At 36.5% G+C, this 17,348-nt stretch overlaps 1 protein-coding gene across 3 annotated transcripts in view; it reads left to right on the top strand.

The window, feature by feature from the left end:
* ANKIB1 (ankyrin repeat and IBR domain containing 1) overlaps positions 1 to 17,348 on the top strand; it is an 81,582-nt gene that overhangs the window by 33,680 nt on the left and 30,554 nt on the right. For all 3 annotated transcript variants that reach the window (XM_072327634.1, XM_072327635.1, XM_072327633.1), the window contains exons 3-4: positions 6,936 to 7,236; positions 13,138 to 13,320. In XM_072327634.1, the coding sequence (XP_072183735.1) occupies positions 6,936 to 7,236; positions 13,138 to 13,320 (484 nt within the window). The remainder of the gene's footprint in view (positions 1 to 6,935; positions 7,237 to 13,137; positions 13,321 to 17,348) is intronic.

Below are 17,348 nucleotides of genomic sequence, written 5' to 3'. Positions count from 1 at the left end.
CTTTCATTGCTAAATGCTATATCCAGCTAACGTATTCAGTGACATTATATATAGACTGTGGATGAGTCAATGTTTAAAATTCATACATTTTCCAATTTAAATAAAATCACTTCATTGAGATATTTAAGGGAAATAAAAAGCCTCTTCTATTGATGTCATTAAACATCAAGCAACATGCAGATTGAATGGGTTTTTCTGGAGGAAAGGAGAAAGGGAGAGAGGAAGATGAGACAATCTTTGTAATACATTCGTGTTTTGTAGAAATAATAGAAGGGATAAAAAACCTGCCAGTACCGGCTGTGTAATTCCATCATTGCTTCTATATAAATAATATCAACACTAGATGTCATACACTGCAAGATGATTTACAAGCTGATAGGAAGATAACAGTCCCTGCACAGAAATACAAAGCTTTGTGTTTACATGGTAAAGATGAACCCATTCCTTGGTAGCTTCATGGTTATTATTTCATCTGACTTTTTTTTTTTTAAACCAACCTAAAATAATCTCAGCTGCTTGAGAAGAGCATTCCATGTGGGCAGGCTTTTTAGAAACAAAAAAGAAATTGAGTTCAAAGGATGTATTTGGAAAGAAAGCTGAGAAGATCACACCAAAGTCTGGGAATTTGGTTCTATCTCTACAGAAATAAATAGGGTGAGGGGCCAGAGAAAGTGATGGATATCATACTGATTTTGCATTACAGAAGGCTTCAAGTCACAAAAGTTGCTGGTAAGCAGCCAGTTCAGTTGGAAGCTGCTCTCATTTGGCACACAACTCTTCTTCTTTTAAAATCTTACTTAAAATACTGAAATAGAAGCCCCAAGTGGCATGGAATCATGGAAGCAGCATCCCTAGCTGTCCAGCAGGCCAAGCTGAGGTCACCCAAAAATAAAATCCAGTTGCTCATCAGTTAAAGGTAACTTAAAGATGTTGATACCTTCTTGTATGAGGGATGATTTAATTCTGTGTTTTGGTGTTTCTGTCCCTTCTAACCGGCTTTAGAACCTTGTATAAAGCATGATTGGTTTTGGTCCACTGGAAGGATTGACCAAGTTTTGTGTCCATTGCTTTTAGCATAGTTTGGATCTGTGCTCCACAATTCCTTTGTATCCCTTTCACACTCCTGTGCATTGTCCCTCTTGGTCTTCTTTGTTGTACCAAGCCAAAGGTTACTTCTGCAGAAAGTCATGCTCAGTCATAATAGTTGACAAAAAGCCACTACAACTTTTCAATATGTTTGGGGTTTTGTTTAATAAGGAAAACAGCAAGTTCTCGTTGATGCATATCTATGTAATACCTTTCTTAAACGTCTTTAGGTGGTAGGATGCTACGTTAACGTGAGTCAGTCCAGAGCTGGAGTCAGACCAGCTGGTGACCTACTTTTAGTCACTTCAATAATCTTTTGGAAAACAAGGTATTCGGGAAGGCAATAAGTGAAATTGCAGAAATACAGTAGAAGAGATTCTGAGGCTTTATTGAGCTGAAGTCTGAAGACAATGCTTCAGTTCTAGGCAGTATTTTTGTAGTGAACATTACATTAAGCCCATAAGTGGAGCAGCAAATGTTGGCAGAGCCAAAGAATTTTATTTGAACCTTCAGTTGCTCTGAGATTTGATTCATATGCACCGAGCTCTGGACTTGATCCTCAAATGAGTGGTTATCTATGAAAATCTGCAGAAATTGTTTGAGTACTCAGGAAATTGATTTAATTCATTTTGCCAGATGTACTGTACTTGGTAGGAATCATGTGAATGGGAAAAAAATGGAAGGCATTCCTGATTAGGAAAAATACAAGATCTGGGGCTGGAGTGAAGTCCTTGACATAAGAGATCTTAAAATGTCTGTGAAGACTTCAAATTTCAGAATGAATAATTAACTCTTTGCAGACTTCTATCACCAATGCAGTATCCGTGCTGGCCTCTCCACTGGTTCCCACATTTTGCCAATAGCCCAAACTGTCACTGGTGTAACCTTGATCCTTCCTTCAGCAGAAGATTATTAGTATTTACAGGAATTCTGACGGTGTTAATAACAGTTCTTATGCAAGGAGTAAGCTGAACTTAAGACTTATAAAAAGTCATAATAGTTCCATGGTGTTTCGTTGTTGGAGTTTTGTGGGTTTGTTGGCTTGGGTTTGTTTTTTTTGTATTTGTTTGGTTTGTTTTTAATTAATAGGCTGAGTTTAATAATAATCTATCAGGACATTCTTTACCTTAGAACAGAAATAGTCACTGAATCCTACTCAGTTTATTACATACGGATCCTCGGGCTGTAGGAGAAGCTTAAGAATCTTGAGGAAAGAGAGAAAAACCTGTAAATACTAATAATTTCCTACTACCATCTAATGAATAAAAGTATCAATAATTGTTGTTATTCACTGTGGCTGTCAACATCAGGCAAATGCTTATTTAAACCAGTCCATACTTCTGTACAGCTGTCAGTCACAACAAAAAAGATTTTTTAAGTGCTTTCTAGAACAGTATAGTTATTTGTTACAGTATGTTTTAAGGGGGTGGAGGGAAGTACTTCATATTAATGAAATATCATCATTATTCAAAGTTTTAATGCATCAGTATTGGCCTGCTGTGTTTGGAAGCAACTGTGGTTTAATTCGTTGCTTGGTAGTCTTAAATGACTGGGTAAAAATGCTTGGCATTTTTCTGTAACTCATTGCTTAGCCATACTTGCTCAGAATGCTTTTAGATTTCACTTATGCATTGTTAACATTTTTAACAGTGAGCTGAACTTCACTGGGCTTGCTAACTCAAGAGCCAGAAGAAATATTCTGAAGGAGAAGCCTGTGCAGATTAGATTAACTTGTTGCTGTACCTTTCCTAGTACATCTTGCTTAAAGTGGTGCATTTTGCATTATATGGTTTACTAAGTGCCTTGCAATTTCAGTTTACAATGGCTTTTATTTTGGTTTTATTTTTGTGATGTAGATATATTTTCATATGTTTTATAGGTGTACGTGAATATCTATATGTAGAAATGTATATGGCTATAGATAAGTATATTTTGTAGCATCTGCATTGAGGAACAGATTATAAATGTAGCAGTTTTCATCCCTACTTTTATTAAAACCTGATGAAATAGTTGTGTTGATGTTTGTCAGAGTGAGGGAATGTGTCAGTTGTTTATTATTCAAATTCACAGCCTAATTATCTTGAGTCTCTTGCTGCTCTTGTGCAAATATGGATAGTAGTAGGTGTAAATGTTACAGACATTTCTTTTTTGCCACTTTCACAACACTTTTTTTCATGCGTTTGTCACCTCAAGTTTGGATTCTGTAGAGTGCTACAGCTTGATGCAAAATCTGGAAGCTGTAACTAAAGAGAAGTGTGACTGTCTTGTGATTACACGGTATTTCCCATATGCAGTATATTTTTTCACTCTACCATTTCCAAGCAAAATGTAGCTTTTTATACCTCTGAAGTCATGAGCCAGATCAGATGGGTCTATGGCACTGAGCTTTGAAAGTGTTACGCACCAAATACCATTGGTAAAAATGGAACCCTGTCAAATAATGAATGTGTGGGTACAAAACATATTAATTTACCCTTCTTTGGACATTAGTCATCTTCTCTGAACTTAAAGTCGTGGATTTTCAGCTGTGGTTGTTCCTTTGACTTTTGGAAATTATTGAGAAAAGAAAAACATGGGGATGCTTTTTATGCTTCCAGAGTGAGGTGATGGTTGCCTTTTCTAGCTCTGGTGTTTTTCATACCCATTTATAAGACACAGAAAGTTAGCAACAAACAAAACAAACAAGTAATTGTCCCTATGTAAAAGTGTTTGTTGTTTTTTTTTTTTTTTTCCCACACCAACAATGTTTACAAAAGCCACAAAACTGTTCTAGAAAGTTCACTTATATTTTAAGTGAACACCGAGAGATGCGTACAGAAGGTGTTTCTTATTGAAGAGTTTGACTTATTTAGAGATAGTAAGACACTCTTTTACCACTTAATTTTCACAGGAGGGCAGATGTTGATGTTAGAAGCATGGTCTTCTGTAGAGGTGCTTTGGATTTATCTCTAACAGCACAGTGAGGGTTTAAAAGATTTTAATCCATCCTATGTCTCTTTATCATTTGTTTAATATAGAAACCTGCAAGTGGGCAGGACTTAAGAACTCTCATTTTAGGTTGATGGATTGACTTGATGATTTTAAGGGTCTTTCCCACCCCAAGTAACCCTTTGATTTTATTCTATAACTTCTCAAAACCAGAGTTTTATTGTACTTTTCCATGAAGCTTAATTTTATGGTGAAAGAAATTTATAGCAATAGTTACTCACTACTAAAGCTGACTTTTAAATTAACTCTTTAGAGAGAGTTTTTGATCTCAAAAAGGGGTACTGGCTTGACAGCCCCGAGGTTCTGTATTTATGCAGAGTTTCAGCCTCTTTCAAAGAATAAGTATAATGTGAAACATCTACTTATTCCATGGCATTTGTATTTGTGCAGTAGTTGAATTTTCTACAAAGGTTACCTATGTAAATCTAAGTAGCGGAAAAATATTAGGTTGCAGCATATAGGCATTCTAATATGGATTAAATCTCCACATATTTGGATTATTAAATAGAACCATCGTAGAGTTGTTGGGAGAAATAGAGTAAGTTTACTAAATAAGCCTAAGTAAGTTTTAAGAATGTTTTGTAAGAAAAAGTGTATGTGATACAGCTTTTGCAGGTCACCACAAAAACATTGTGCTGTTCCATAATCAGATGCATTGTAACCTGATTCAGGAGTGAATCACATGTTTTAAAATACCACAGCATGGAATTTAAGTGATGATAAAGTGCTAAATAAAAACAGAAAACAGAAATGTACTCTGTAGTGTTACCAAGTCTAGACAGTGATGTTTAGATAGCTAAAGATACTAGAGAAACTTCATGTGATTTGGGAGGTGACAATGAGGGCCTTCTGGCAATTAAAAAAGCTAAAGCCCTGCTTCAGTGCAGTACAGAAATCACAGACAGGACTTCACTGAATTTTAAAGTGGCATTTTACTTTGAGTTAAAGAAGTAGCAGGAGTCATTATGTTGGATGTAAAGCGTCTTGAGGTGGGAGGAAAAGATGTGGTTAATGAATACCTGAAAGATACTCCTGACATTTGAAGTCTGTGGGTCTCATTAATGCAGCCTTCTATCACATTATGCAGACTAAGTTCAAACTTTGAAATACATTTTCACTTGATGTGAAAGGCAAAGCCCACCCTGCCTGCAGCGCTGAATTGTTTTTGTTGGCTTCACACTCCTAGCAGGCTGCTAGGCCTCTGTACCATGTGAGGCCTTTCGTCTCTGCTCCTCCTTGTGTTTGTCCTTAGGAATTCCTGCCGAATGCTTCTGCATAAGAACTGGCATTTTTGGTATCCTGTTGCTTTCCCATAGCCTGCTATAGTGATTGCAGAAGTGATCTGAGCCAATCTTTATCATAATTTCATCTCAGCTCATTCCACATGAATTTGGGGGTGTCTGCTATCTTCATAAACTTTCTGTTCTATAGATACCTGGAAATTATTTGTTAGGTCATGGGACAGACAAGAAGTAAAATCAGATGCTAAATTTATTGGAAAGCTAACTTCCACCTGTTTAGGGAGTAAGACAGCTAAACCCCCTGGGAAACTGTCCTCAAGGACAATGGAGTGGATCAGAGCTGGCAGGTCTTTCAAGAAGCTTTCCTTAGTGCTCAAGAACTCTCCATCCACAGGTGTGAGAAGTCAGGAAAAGAAGGCCAGAGTCCAGCATGGCTGATCTGCTGGCCAAACTTGAAGGCAAGAAGAAAATGCACAGGCAGTAGAAGCAGGGACAGATACCCTGGGGGGGTTATAAGGATGCTGCTAGACTGTGTAGGAATGGGGTCATGAAAAACAGCAAGGGAACCGTTCTCTATCAAAACTTTTCATAAGATCATAATGGTTTTGTGAAATTTTCATTCTGAGGCACTACTTGGCAGTGTTCCCATGGCCATTTATAAGGAAACAATCTTCCTTCCATTTCCTAACATTCTCCCTCCCTTGAGAAAAAAAGTATCTCAATATATTAGTATTTTAACGTTTATTATATTAATATTATATGCCTCAAAAGAATAAGGCGAGTTTGACTTCACAGGGCTTGTATGTTATGGCTCATTTCTTCCATTTCGGAACTGGGTTGTAATTTCTATAATTTGTTGCTGGCAAGAAGCAGCAGAAAGCTATATTGCCTCAGGAGCTGTCAGGAATCAGATTTGCAATTCCAGGAATCGATCTGTTCTTTTCCTCTCATTCCTCAGCTGATCCTTTTTGTTGCTATAGTTTATTGTCCACTGTGAACAGCAACTACAGCATTCCGAGAAAAGGCTTGCCAACCCCTGTCATTGGTATAGGTGGGCATTTGCTTGATAAAAAGAAATGATCTATTTAATCAGTCTTGTGCCGTAATAACACTTCTTGCAATACAATGCAGAATTTTAGAAAAAAATTGGCCTACAAAAATTTGTCACCTTCTAAGTAATCAAATGGACTGTTGGTATTTTTGTAACTCATCCCGATCTTGGCTGTTGACTTCAAAAAGGGCTCGACTGGATGTAAAACGCTCCCCCAACTTTTCATAAAGGCGCATGGACCAGTGTTCTGAACAGGGTTCTGGAACAGACTGATTTACTCCTGGTTCCCCCAGCATGATAATAAAAACAACTTGTTGTCTTTGGGAGGCATTAAAACAGTAATTAAAGCAATTTGTGAGCACCATATGGAGTGTAGATTAATTACTTTTTTTTTTTTTAACATGTTAACATATCTAATAGAAATTATTTAGTAAGAATGTGTATCTGTCACGTAGCTTATCAAAATCTTGGCAAAAGGAAAAGAAAATTGTCAAAATAGAACCTTTCCACTTCAAAAATATGAGGAATTGTGTGCTAATTATCTCCCTTCTATTTTCCTTCCTTTACAGAACTTTCCTTTTTGTTAGAGATGGTAACCCGAATAAACGGAATGTGCACAATGAGACATCTATGCACTTACTGTGTATGGGACCTCAGATCATGATCTCAGAAGGAGCTCTTCATCCTCGCCTGACAAGACCCTCTGAAGATGATTGCAGAAGAGCAGACTGCCTGCAAATGATCTTGAAATGGAAGGGAGCAAAGCTGGATGAAGGACAGTATGAACGAGCAGCTATTGATGCTGTTGATAACAAAAAAAATACGCCTTTGCACTATGCTGCTGCCTCAGGGATGAAAACCTGTGTCGAGGTAAAAGTTGATATATCGTCACAAGTCTTATACTGCTTTCAGTAAATTACATGCAGTGTTTCACAAGGAAAACAATCTGGTTGACTTAACTTTTTAATTGACTTATATTTTCATTAATTGAAAAAAAAAAAATGACAAAGCTAAGCAGCCTGGAACGTAGTGTGTAAAATACAATGTCTTCTGTGTAGAAGACAGTGAAAAAAATGGATTACTTTTATATTAACTTTATGACATAAACTCTTCAGTACAAAATAAACTGGTGCAGGCTTACAAATGTTGGACATAATTACAAGTCTGTAACACTGGTGAAAAGGCTGTAAAGGTAGGCCTAGGCATACCTGTATGTATAAAGAGAAGGGAAAATTAAAGTTCTAACACTGTCTGTGTTTCAGGAACAGGTTTGATGTCTTTAATTTACAGTGCCCATCTTTTTTATAGGATGCCTTACATCAGTGCTAGCATACATCAATATAATTGCCTTTTTACAAATTAAAAATTTCTTTAATGTTTGTGAAAGTAGTGGGTAGCAATGAGTAATGGGAAATCAAAACAACTTTGAAGGTCTCCCACCAAGTTTATTTTTATACTATATCAAATAATGAGAAGTAGTATTTAATTATGCTAGTAATTTAATTTAAAGAACACAATGTAACACACCTAATATTTTCAGAAACAGCAACATTTTCATAAGATTGTATACTTTGGCATCAAGAATTCTCCTTGCTTTCGTGCCTTTTAACAAGTTATTACTTCAGTCAAGCTGCTTTCTATAGTTTTCTCCTTTTCTTAAGTGTATTTGTTGAAATCTTTGGAAGTCTGTATATAAACCATCAGCACACCTTCTCACATGTGTTTTTGACTACTTCAGAGACATCTCATAAATTAGTCATATGTAATTTCCTTCAATCAATGCTGTATTTTCCTCATTATTTCCAATTTGTCCAGGTTTCTCTCAGTGATGCTTGTTGTACCGTTCTCCACTTTTCCATTTTTCAGTGGAGCTAAATTTAGTATTGATGTTACTTTTACCATCTTCTAATCTTGTATTAACAGAGATGAAAGCAATAGGTTGCATATTGTAATAAATAGTTCAGAAATTTCATATTTAAATTCCATCAGGCCTCGTGAATAAATACCATCTGGTGCTGAAGAGTCATTAGTATTTGGTTTAATGATTTGTTCTAGAACTTCTCATGCTGAGACTTCAGTTTTAAACAGACTTTTATTGGTGTCCTTCATAAAGCATGGGGATCTATGTAGCACATCCACTGAGAAGCTGGATTCCTATCACTGCTGTTTTATGGTATCTGGGCTTGCTTTTGCACTTTGTTTGGTAACTGACTTTACAGACATATCACTCTGTGATGTTTTGAAATGATTTATTCTGAGTTGTTATGTATTTGGCACATTGCTCAAGACATGTTTAGCCTTATATATTATGTTTTTGCATTTACCTTTTTCCAGACTGTTCTTCATATTTTCTTCAGCTGGGGACAGCTTCGACTTCCTGTTGCTGTATAAATATGTCCCGCTCTTCTATCCTGACACATTCTTCTGATGTCTCTAGATTTTTTTTTTCACTCTTTTATTTAGTACCACTCTCTGAAATTAGGCAGTGGATCATTTCAAGGACGTGGACTCCGAAGTACATTTTGGGAATTGTTATTGAGCGCTTCTTTGACTGCAACATTTTCAGTCAGGTCTTACACATTTCTCTGGGCAAAGTAAGGAGTTACTTCTCCTCTCATATGCTCGCTAACTAATTTGTCTATGATTCAGTCACTTCCAGAGTTTAGAAATTTAATTTACCTATCTTTAGCACAGCATTTTCTTTTATCTCTGGGAGAGTGAAGTTTCTCTTTGTTTTTCCTATGCTTGCAGGATTACTGTTCTTTGTTAGCAGGCTACTTCTGTTGTTGCCATTTTGGTCGGGTGATCATTCATGCCCTTTGTGTTTAAGACCAGAATTGTATTCCATTGGGATTCTCTGGTATTTGTTGGCACGGAAAGTTTATTTATCCATGAACTTTATAAAAAAGTAAAATAAAATACAACACCACCCTTCCAACACCGAGAACTTCTCTGTGATTCCTACATAATATGTCCTGTGGTACTGCTTTGTTGTGTTGGTTGTATTCTGCCAAGTTTCCAGATATTATCTGAACATTCTCATTTAAAATTTGCCATTTCAGTTGCCCAGCTTTAGCTGTGCTCTGACTTGAACTGTATGCTATTCTTTATTTTCTGGCTTTTCATTAGTCCTCTCTTTAAAACTTCAGCTGGTGTCTTTTTATGTCTATAGCCAGCACTCTTTTTGTTCTGTGATTATAAAGATCATCCTTCCTTTATAGTTTTCTGTGCTAAATGATTCTTTCTAATGAATGGAACTGCTTCCCTGTGATGTTTTCTATTCTGTAAATTAAGCCTCTGGCTGTCTGATCCTTTAGTATGAGAAGAGTTTAGAGGATACTGCTTTTAGATTCTGATATTTTACCTCCAGTATCGCAGCCAAAATCTATGGCCTTCTCTTCTCTGCCCCATGTAGTCACTGCAAGCCTCATGCAAGCAGTTTGTCATCAGCACTTCCCTAGAAATTTCTTAAACATGTCCTGAGTTTCACCAGGGAGGCAGATCCCCATCTTTTCTAGATAAATTATTCTCAGATTCAGCTAATTATGTTCATAATAACTGGATTGCACACAGATATTGCCTTGCTACTCCTGTACACTAGAGTGAAACTTTCCTTATTTGTAAGGTTATATGATTGAGTTAGTGTCTCCTTTGATGTGATTAATTTATAATTGAGTGTCAGGCTGTGTCCTGGGTCTAAGTTAATGCTGCTCTTAAGTTGACTGTCAACTTTTATTTCTTTTAGATTGGACAAACAGAAAGTTACGAATCACAAAGGACCATGTACTTCTCTCTCATTCTGTTTTTTAATACCACGTGTTTGATCCAGCTGCCTGATAAATTCAAGTCACAGTTGTTCCATGTAGCGTTCCCCCAGATCTATTTATTTCTTAACATTATTGTTCAGAAGATAAATGTATTTCATGTCAGAAAATGAGGAATACTGTGGCTTAGCACTTAACAACCTCTTTGAGCCGAAGCCAGTGAAAATAAAATAAAACTCACATGAAATGATCTGACGTGAGTCAGTCTTACATCTTCCGGTATCGTCTGTAGTCTTTCAACATGAACAGCAATACTACATTATGAAGAGCAGGAAAAAGAACTTAGTAAAAATTTGACAGTAATCTCTTTGTTTCTGAGATTCAAAAATCTGAAAACAAAAACCAAACAAACATAAGCCCATAACCATAAAGTTTTTTCACTTTGTTCAGTAAATTGAAGGTTACTTAGACTCCTTTGAGTGCTTTTTGCTTGTATTAACTGCTGCATGCCATGTTAGGGTGTTTACTGTCACTTCAGAGCAGCATTCCTCATTAGCTATCTCTTTTTTCCATAACTTTTCAGGGAAACTCAGTCCTTGTTACTTCTATCCCCACTGTGCCCAGATAAGGAAATGGGAAAAAAAAACACATTCCTGTGTGGGTGAACCACCTACTAGCTGAGGTTGTTCAGAGTCTTAATTCTTCTCTATTCACATGTGTTTAATTTCTTCTTCGAGCAGAACAACTGTGTGGAGCACATTACTGAAGACAGGTTGGGCAAAGTTAGTGTGCTTACCTCCAAATACTAAACAGAAAAAAAAAAGGCTTGACTTTTATACAAAATAGATTTGATTTCATGCAGATATATTACACTATCACAGCAATTTTGTTATATTAAGTAGCATTTTTTGTTATTTGAATTCCTTACATGATTAGATTATTAGTATCTTTTTAATTTCTTAACAGACGTAGGCCTTTTTAACAGTGTCACCAAAAAAATAGGGTGTCATTCCTAACGTCAGTTTACACATTCATCATCTTGCAAGTTAGATTTTGAGCTGCATAAATCTGTGGAGCCTTCTTCCAAGTTTATTATTAATTTTCTTCTTCAGAAGGTGTCTTTTATGACTCTGTTAAATTTATGTTGAAGTTTAAAATGTACAGACAGAATGTGAAATTCAAGTTACTAAAATTTTAGCACTGTCAAGAAGTTCAAACAGAAAACAAGGTATGTGTAGGCTGGATATCTTGATAATTATCCTAGTATTATCTTAATTTCTACCTGGTATTCTGCTTGAAGAGAAAATATGGTGTCATCCTTGATGACACAAATTTCTGCTTTTTACTTATCTTTTCATTTTGGAGAACATGGGAAAAAGTTTTCAAAGAATCTACAAGACCAGGCAGAGACTTCTTATCAGGGAGTGTCGTGACAAGACAAGGGTTGATATTGATAAAGGAAGGTTGATATTAATAAGTTGATAAAGGGTAGGATTGATTAGATGTAAGGAAGAAATTCTTCACAGTGAGGGCAGTGAGGTGCTTGCACAGGATATGCAGGTAAATTGTGGATTCCCCATCCCTGGGAGTGATCAAGGCCAGCTTGGATGGGACTTGGAGCAGCCTGACCTAGGTGTTGCTCCTGCCCATGGCTGTAGGGTTAATCCCTTCCAACCCAAACCATTCTATGATTCTTTGAATTATTCCAGGTCTGTAAAATTTGCTCTGTATTGTATAGTGACGGCTTAATGAAAAATGGTATGTTGAAGATGAAAATTAAGAAGCGATCACAATCAAAAAGATGTTGTGAAGAGCAGGTCTTTATGCGGGAATTTATTTTTATATTTTTACTTATTTCTATTTTATTTTATATTTTTATTTATTTATTTTTATTCAAAATAAGTTTTGAAATTTCCGTGATTGAAGTACAGGATAGAATTATTAAAGCCATCACAGTCTGAAAACAAGATCATGATTATAGGTTTGGGTTTTATTTAGAGATATAGTGAATTGTTTTAATAGTGAGATTGTCCTGAGTGCTCCACCATTGGAGTTCAAGTATGTGTTATAAAGGCATCACAACAAATCAGCAGAATTATGTACTCTTGACTTTTGTATGGCATTTGCTTTGCTTGCATATATCAGATCAGTTTATAGCAGGAGACAAGTTTGCCAAGATAATGAGAGCAGCACAGTTAGTGTTTATTAGCTAAAGACTCCATTTCTGGCAGGTTACTGGCAAGATGCAGTAGCACTATACAAGGACATATTTGATATCAAGCATTCAATAAGGTTAATGTTACCCAGCTTGTGTGCTATTTACTTGTCAGCAGAAAAACAATTGTTGGTTTTGCAATTGGTTGCTTTAGCTTTTATTTGCATCATGTCATCTGTCCTCAGAAATAAGGTAGAGCTATCAATGGTGCTGAATGCTATTTGTGAATTAATAACCTGTCTTTTCTCTCTTCTTGGGGATTCTCCCACCTTCTGTCACCACCAGTGGATCACTGATGGAAAGAACAGTGGAGTTATACCCATATGTAAAGAATATTTAGAGGTGCCTATAGCTTCATCTTGCTGGGTGCTTGATGATATCAGGCCCTTCATTTTCCATTGAGCTCTGACTATATCAGTACAGCTGAACTGCAGTGATCAAACCCTAGCAAAAACAGACTGCCTTGCAACCTATTTCTGTGATTTTTTGGTTCCATGAAATTACAGTAGTATAGTTATAACTATATATTAAATCAAGCAGTCATTTATTTAATAACAGTTACAGTAATTTAATTTATTAAGTAACAGTAAATGAATTTGATGGCTTATTCAGTGATAAGGTAATAATATATTTAGTGACATAATCTTTGCTTCCCAAAGGTGATTGCTGCTGTATTTGTCCCTTCTTTCAGTTTTCCGTGTTCTTATTTTTTTGTTCTCTTCTTGAATGGCATGTAATTTCTTCAGGGTGTTGTTAGAGTTGGTAACTGATAACTATTTACTCCTTTTTCAGCTTCTGGTAAAACACGGTGGAGACTTGTTTGCAGAAAATGAAAATAAAGATACCCCATGTGACTGTGCAGAGAAACAACACCACAAAGAGCTAGCTCTTAACCTGGAATCTCGAATGGTATTTTCACGTGATCCTGAAGCTGAAAGCATTGAAGCTGAATATGCTGCTTTAGACAAAAAAGAGGTCAGAGAATACTCTTAAATTTCCACATTTATATTTGTATCAGTTACGTTACGACAAAATGTTGTTAAATATTCCGCATGCACTGTACTTTGTACTGTATATTTGGAAGACATTTAATTTGAACACAGCTCTTTGTATCTTCCAAGTTAAGCAGAGAGAGTAACAATTCTGTTGTCAGATCTGAAGAGGTTTTATTCTTGCTTTCATGGACTGCCTTGAAAGTGTTGCAAGCTGTGAGTCTAGAGGAAGTGCAGGGAGGCCACTGAGCTGGGAAACAGTCTCCAAAACAAAGTTTTTACAGATTTTTCTTTCATAAGATCACTTCCTGCCTAAAAGTAAGAACGGGAGAAATTCTGAAAAGGAGAATATCTGTGGGACAGAATAGTAAAAACATCATCATTGATCTGCCTAGACTGAGACTGAGTTGAATGTTATAAAAAAACAGCTGAGTGGTGCAGGATTTAAAAACAGTTCTCTTGCTTTCTTGTTTTATAACATGATGCTTGAAGCTACTGCACATCAGAACCTGTATGAAAGACAGATAATAACAAGGATTGTTATTTTGAAGTCTGTTTTTTGGAGAAATGTGAAATTCATTGACACAAATTTGCTTGAATTATGATGTCTTACTGACTGTGCTTATAATTAACTAAAAGTCTAAGTATGAATACATAGATAAATCAGGATTCAGGGCAATGGATTCAAGTTTGGCTTCTCCCTTCAAAAGTAGCATGTCCTTACATTTTACTAGCTCAGTCCCCTTTGGCCTGGTAACAAAAAAGTTTGTTCAGGTTTAAATAGGAGTAGGTTCATATCAGCTGTTTCCTTGAAAAATGCCAGGTGTGGTCACTTCAGTTTTGAAGTTAGAGCATTTTTGTACTATTTGTTTAATTTTCTGGGTAATTTTCTTGAATAAATTCAAATATAAGCAAGCTTGTTTAAATTGTTCACTCCTAGATGACAGTTTTGAGATGGGGTGTATTGTGTATTGAAATAACAGCAGTAATTAATTCATTTTAGTTTCTCTGAACATTCCCCTGTAGAGACATCCAAAGTGTTGAAGAATATAGATCAAAGTTACATGTTCTCTATTGTTAAAGCTACTTTAAAAGGCTGCTGCTGTATCTTGCCATGATTGCAGTTTACTACTCCTTTGGTTGTACATACAGAACTATTTGGATGGTTATGCTATTGGCTGAACCATAGAAATAATTTTGCTTAAAAGTAGAAAATGTTTTACAGGGTGCTGAATTGTAACTTTTTTATTTAACCTGAATCATTTTTACCATTATGTATATATCATGGCAACACTGCTAAAAGAAAGTAAACTTGCAGACACAGATGGGGCAAATCACAAGCTTCTTGAACAATCTCAGCTAGAGAAGATAATGTTGTGCAATTGTTTAGTGTAGATACTCAGAGCTAAATCAACGTAAAGACTTGCTAGTTACAATGGACTCAAGAGAAAGGTAATTGTGTTGGGTTCATTTCACGGAGGCAAATAAATAATACAGTTCTGTTCCTTGTTTGACTTCTTTCTAGAAAAGTTGCTAAGCATGAGAACTGAAGGCAGGCCTGCAGACCTGACATACTAGAACATCTTTCCTTAATATTCTAAAGATTCACAAGCCAAAAACTGTCACCATGGAATTTGGCACGCTGATGAATAGTATTGGAGTTTTTCACGGAGCAAATCGGCCTTCATAATTTCTCTCTTCTTTACCATTCTTTGCAGCTTTTCAGTGGGAAAAGTTCTCTGACTTGTGTAACTGTAACAGGACAAATGTTAGCATCAGAGACACAGTAAGAATATGCAGCCAGAGAAGTTCAGCTTTCAGTCCTATTCATCAGAGTGACTGAAAATAATTGAAAAAGATCAGCCTTAGAAAGACTGGCACTGAACTGCAATTGAAACGGCTGTGCATCCATGTCCTTTGAGTCTGTGGACAGATGCCTTGAATAGGCAGTAAAGACTGTTCTTACCAATAGTCTAAAGTGATGCCTTAAGTTTCTATATTGATTAAGTAGTTTGAATCCTTCAGAAGACTTGTCTTACACCCAAAATTGCCTCTCAAAGATGGTTCTGTACTTTGTTCCCTCCATTTCATTGAGGGAAGTGAATATGCAAAAAGCTTATCTAATACAGTATTAAGATAATAGTTGATGCCCTTTAGCATACTTCTGAAAAATGAAAATTTAATTTAATTGGAGAACAAAACTTTGGAATGCCAAAAAATGCATTTTCAAAGTGTTTCATCTCTTGAATTAAGATTAGAGGAATAAATAAAACATTTTAAAAGACAAGGAAGACTTGTTTCCAGGCAAAATAACCAAACAAGCATAACTGCAGTGTCTGTGATGTGCATGGTAGCATTGGAATGACACATTCCTTGCCAGATCTGCCATGTTTATAGCAGAAAATAATCATTCTTTTTCATACAGACCAAAAGATTTTTGTAGTGCCCTGTGCAGTGTCACTGAAATAGCTGTATATTTAGAGTAGTAACAAAGCTTTGTTTCTGATGTTACGAGTCAGATCATGTTTTTCGCACTGAAATATTACCAAGGAATTATGTGTTTATGCTTACAACTGAAACACTTGCAGAAGTTGAAAAAGTAACTCCCACATACCTTTCTTTATGATTATAGAGGCTCTCAAGCCTATGAGGAATATGAATTGAAGAACAGACCCACCTTTCAAGCTTCAGAGCCTGATAGGAACGAGCTGTCCATCTTACAGCTGTTAATTCCTTACACTAGTGTTTCTGAAAAACCCATTTCTGTCATACAGTTATCCAGTCTTTTAAAATCACTTTCTGCTATGATGATACCTAAAGCAGAGATTTATAGCAGCATTTCTGTTTCACTTCATTTTTAGCATGCCTGAAACATTTTTAATGAGCAAGATGGAGAGAACTGTTAAGGGCAGGTAACAAACAGGCTCTAGTCATTTAGAAAAACACATTTTACTCTATATGTGTTTCTACAAAAAAAAAAAAAAGAAAGAAAGAAAGATACCAACACACATAATCTGTATTTCCCTATGGAAAATGAAAATGCCAAGTGTTTTGAGAACAGAGTATAAAGTGTAACACTCATCACTGTGGGTAGTTGTAGCAAAAAAATCCACCAACGATGACGTATGAGCAGTGGAAAGGTTATTAGAGAACAAGCCAGAAGTATAGCTCAGATTTCTGTCTTGATTAGTTTCTCCTTTACTGTTAATAAACATTCTCCAAAAACCTGGGGGACTCTAATAGAAAATTCAAGTTTATGTTTATTTTAAAAATCTCATTGAAGTTACACGAAATAATTATATAACAAGACCCACAGAGATCACCAAGTCCAGCTTCTGACTCTACACAAGACCACCTAAAATCCAAACCCTACATCTGAATGCATTGCACAAATGCTTCTTGAACTCCTACAGCTTGGTGCCGGGACCACTGCCCTGCAGAGCCTGTTGAGGTGCAGACCCCTTCCCTAAACCCCAGCTGCCCCTCCCTGACACAGCTCCATGCTGTTCCCTCAGGTCCTTGTTGCTGACACCAGAGAGCAGATCTCAGTGCTGCCCCTCCAGTCTCTACGAGGAGCTGCAGGCCGCCATGAGGCTGCTTCTCTGGACTGAACAAACCGAAAGACCTCATCTGCTCCCAGTTTAGAATCATTTGCTAACATACATGGCATATTTTTCTCCAGCTGTATGCTGGACATTTTGTCCAGAAGGATACTTAACTTAAAAGTTAATTGAACAGGACTTTCCCCTCATGAACCTGTGTTGACCAGTGACTGCGTTGTCTTTCAGGTGCTTTTTAATAACTCCCAGAAGAATCTTCTCCATAGTTTTACCAGGCACCAAAGTGAGACTGACAGGCCTGTAATTAACAGGGTGTTCTTTCTTGCCCTTCTTGAAAACTGGGACAACTTTTGCCAACTTCCAGTTCTCTGGGATCTCCCTAAATTCCTAAGGACATTGCAATTTCATCTGCAAGCTCTTTCTGTCATCTAGTATTTATTCTAATATATAA

The sequence above is a fragment of the Excalfactoria chinensis genome, chromosome 2, assembly GCF_039878825.1.
Source record: "Excalfactoria chinensis isolate bCotChi1 chromosome 2, bCotChi1.hap2, whole genome shotgun sequence".
NCBI lineage: Eukaryota > Metazoa > Chordata > Aves > Galliformes > Phasianidae > Excalfactoria > Excalfactoria chinensis.
Note: the sequence above shows the minus strand (reverse complement) of the source record. Positions and strands in the feature narration are given on the sequence as shown.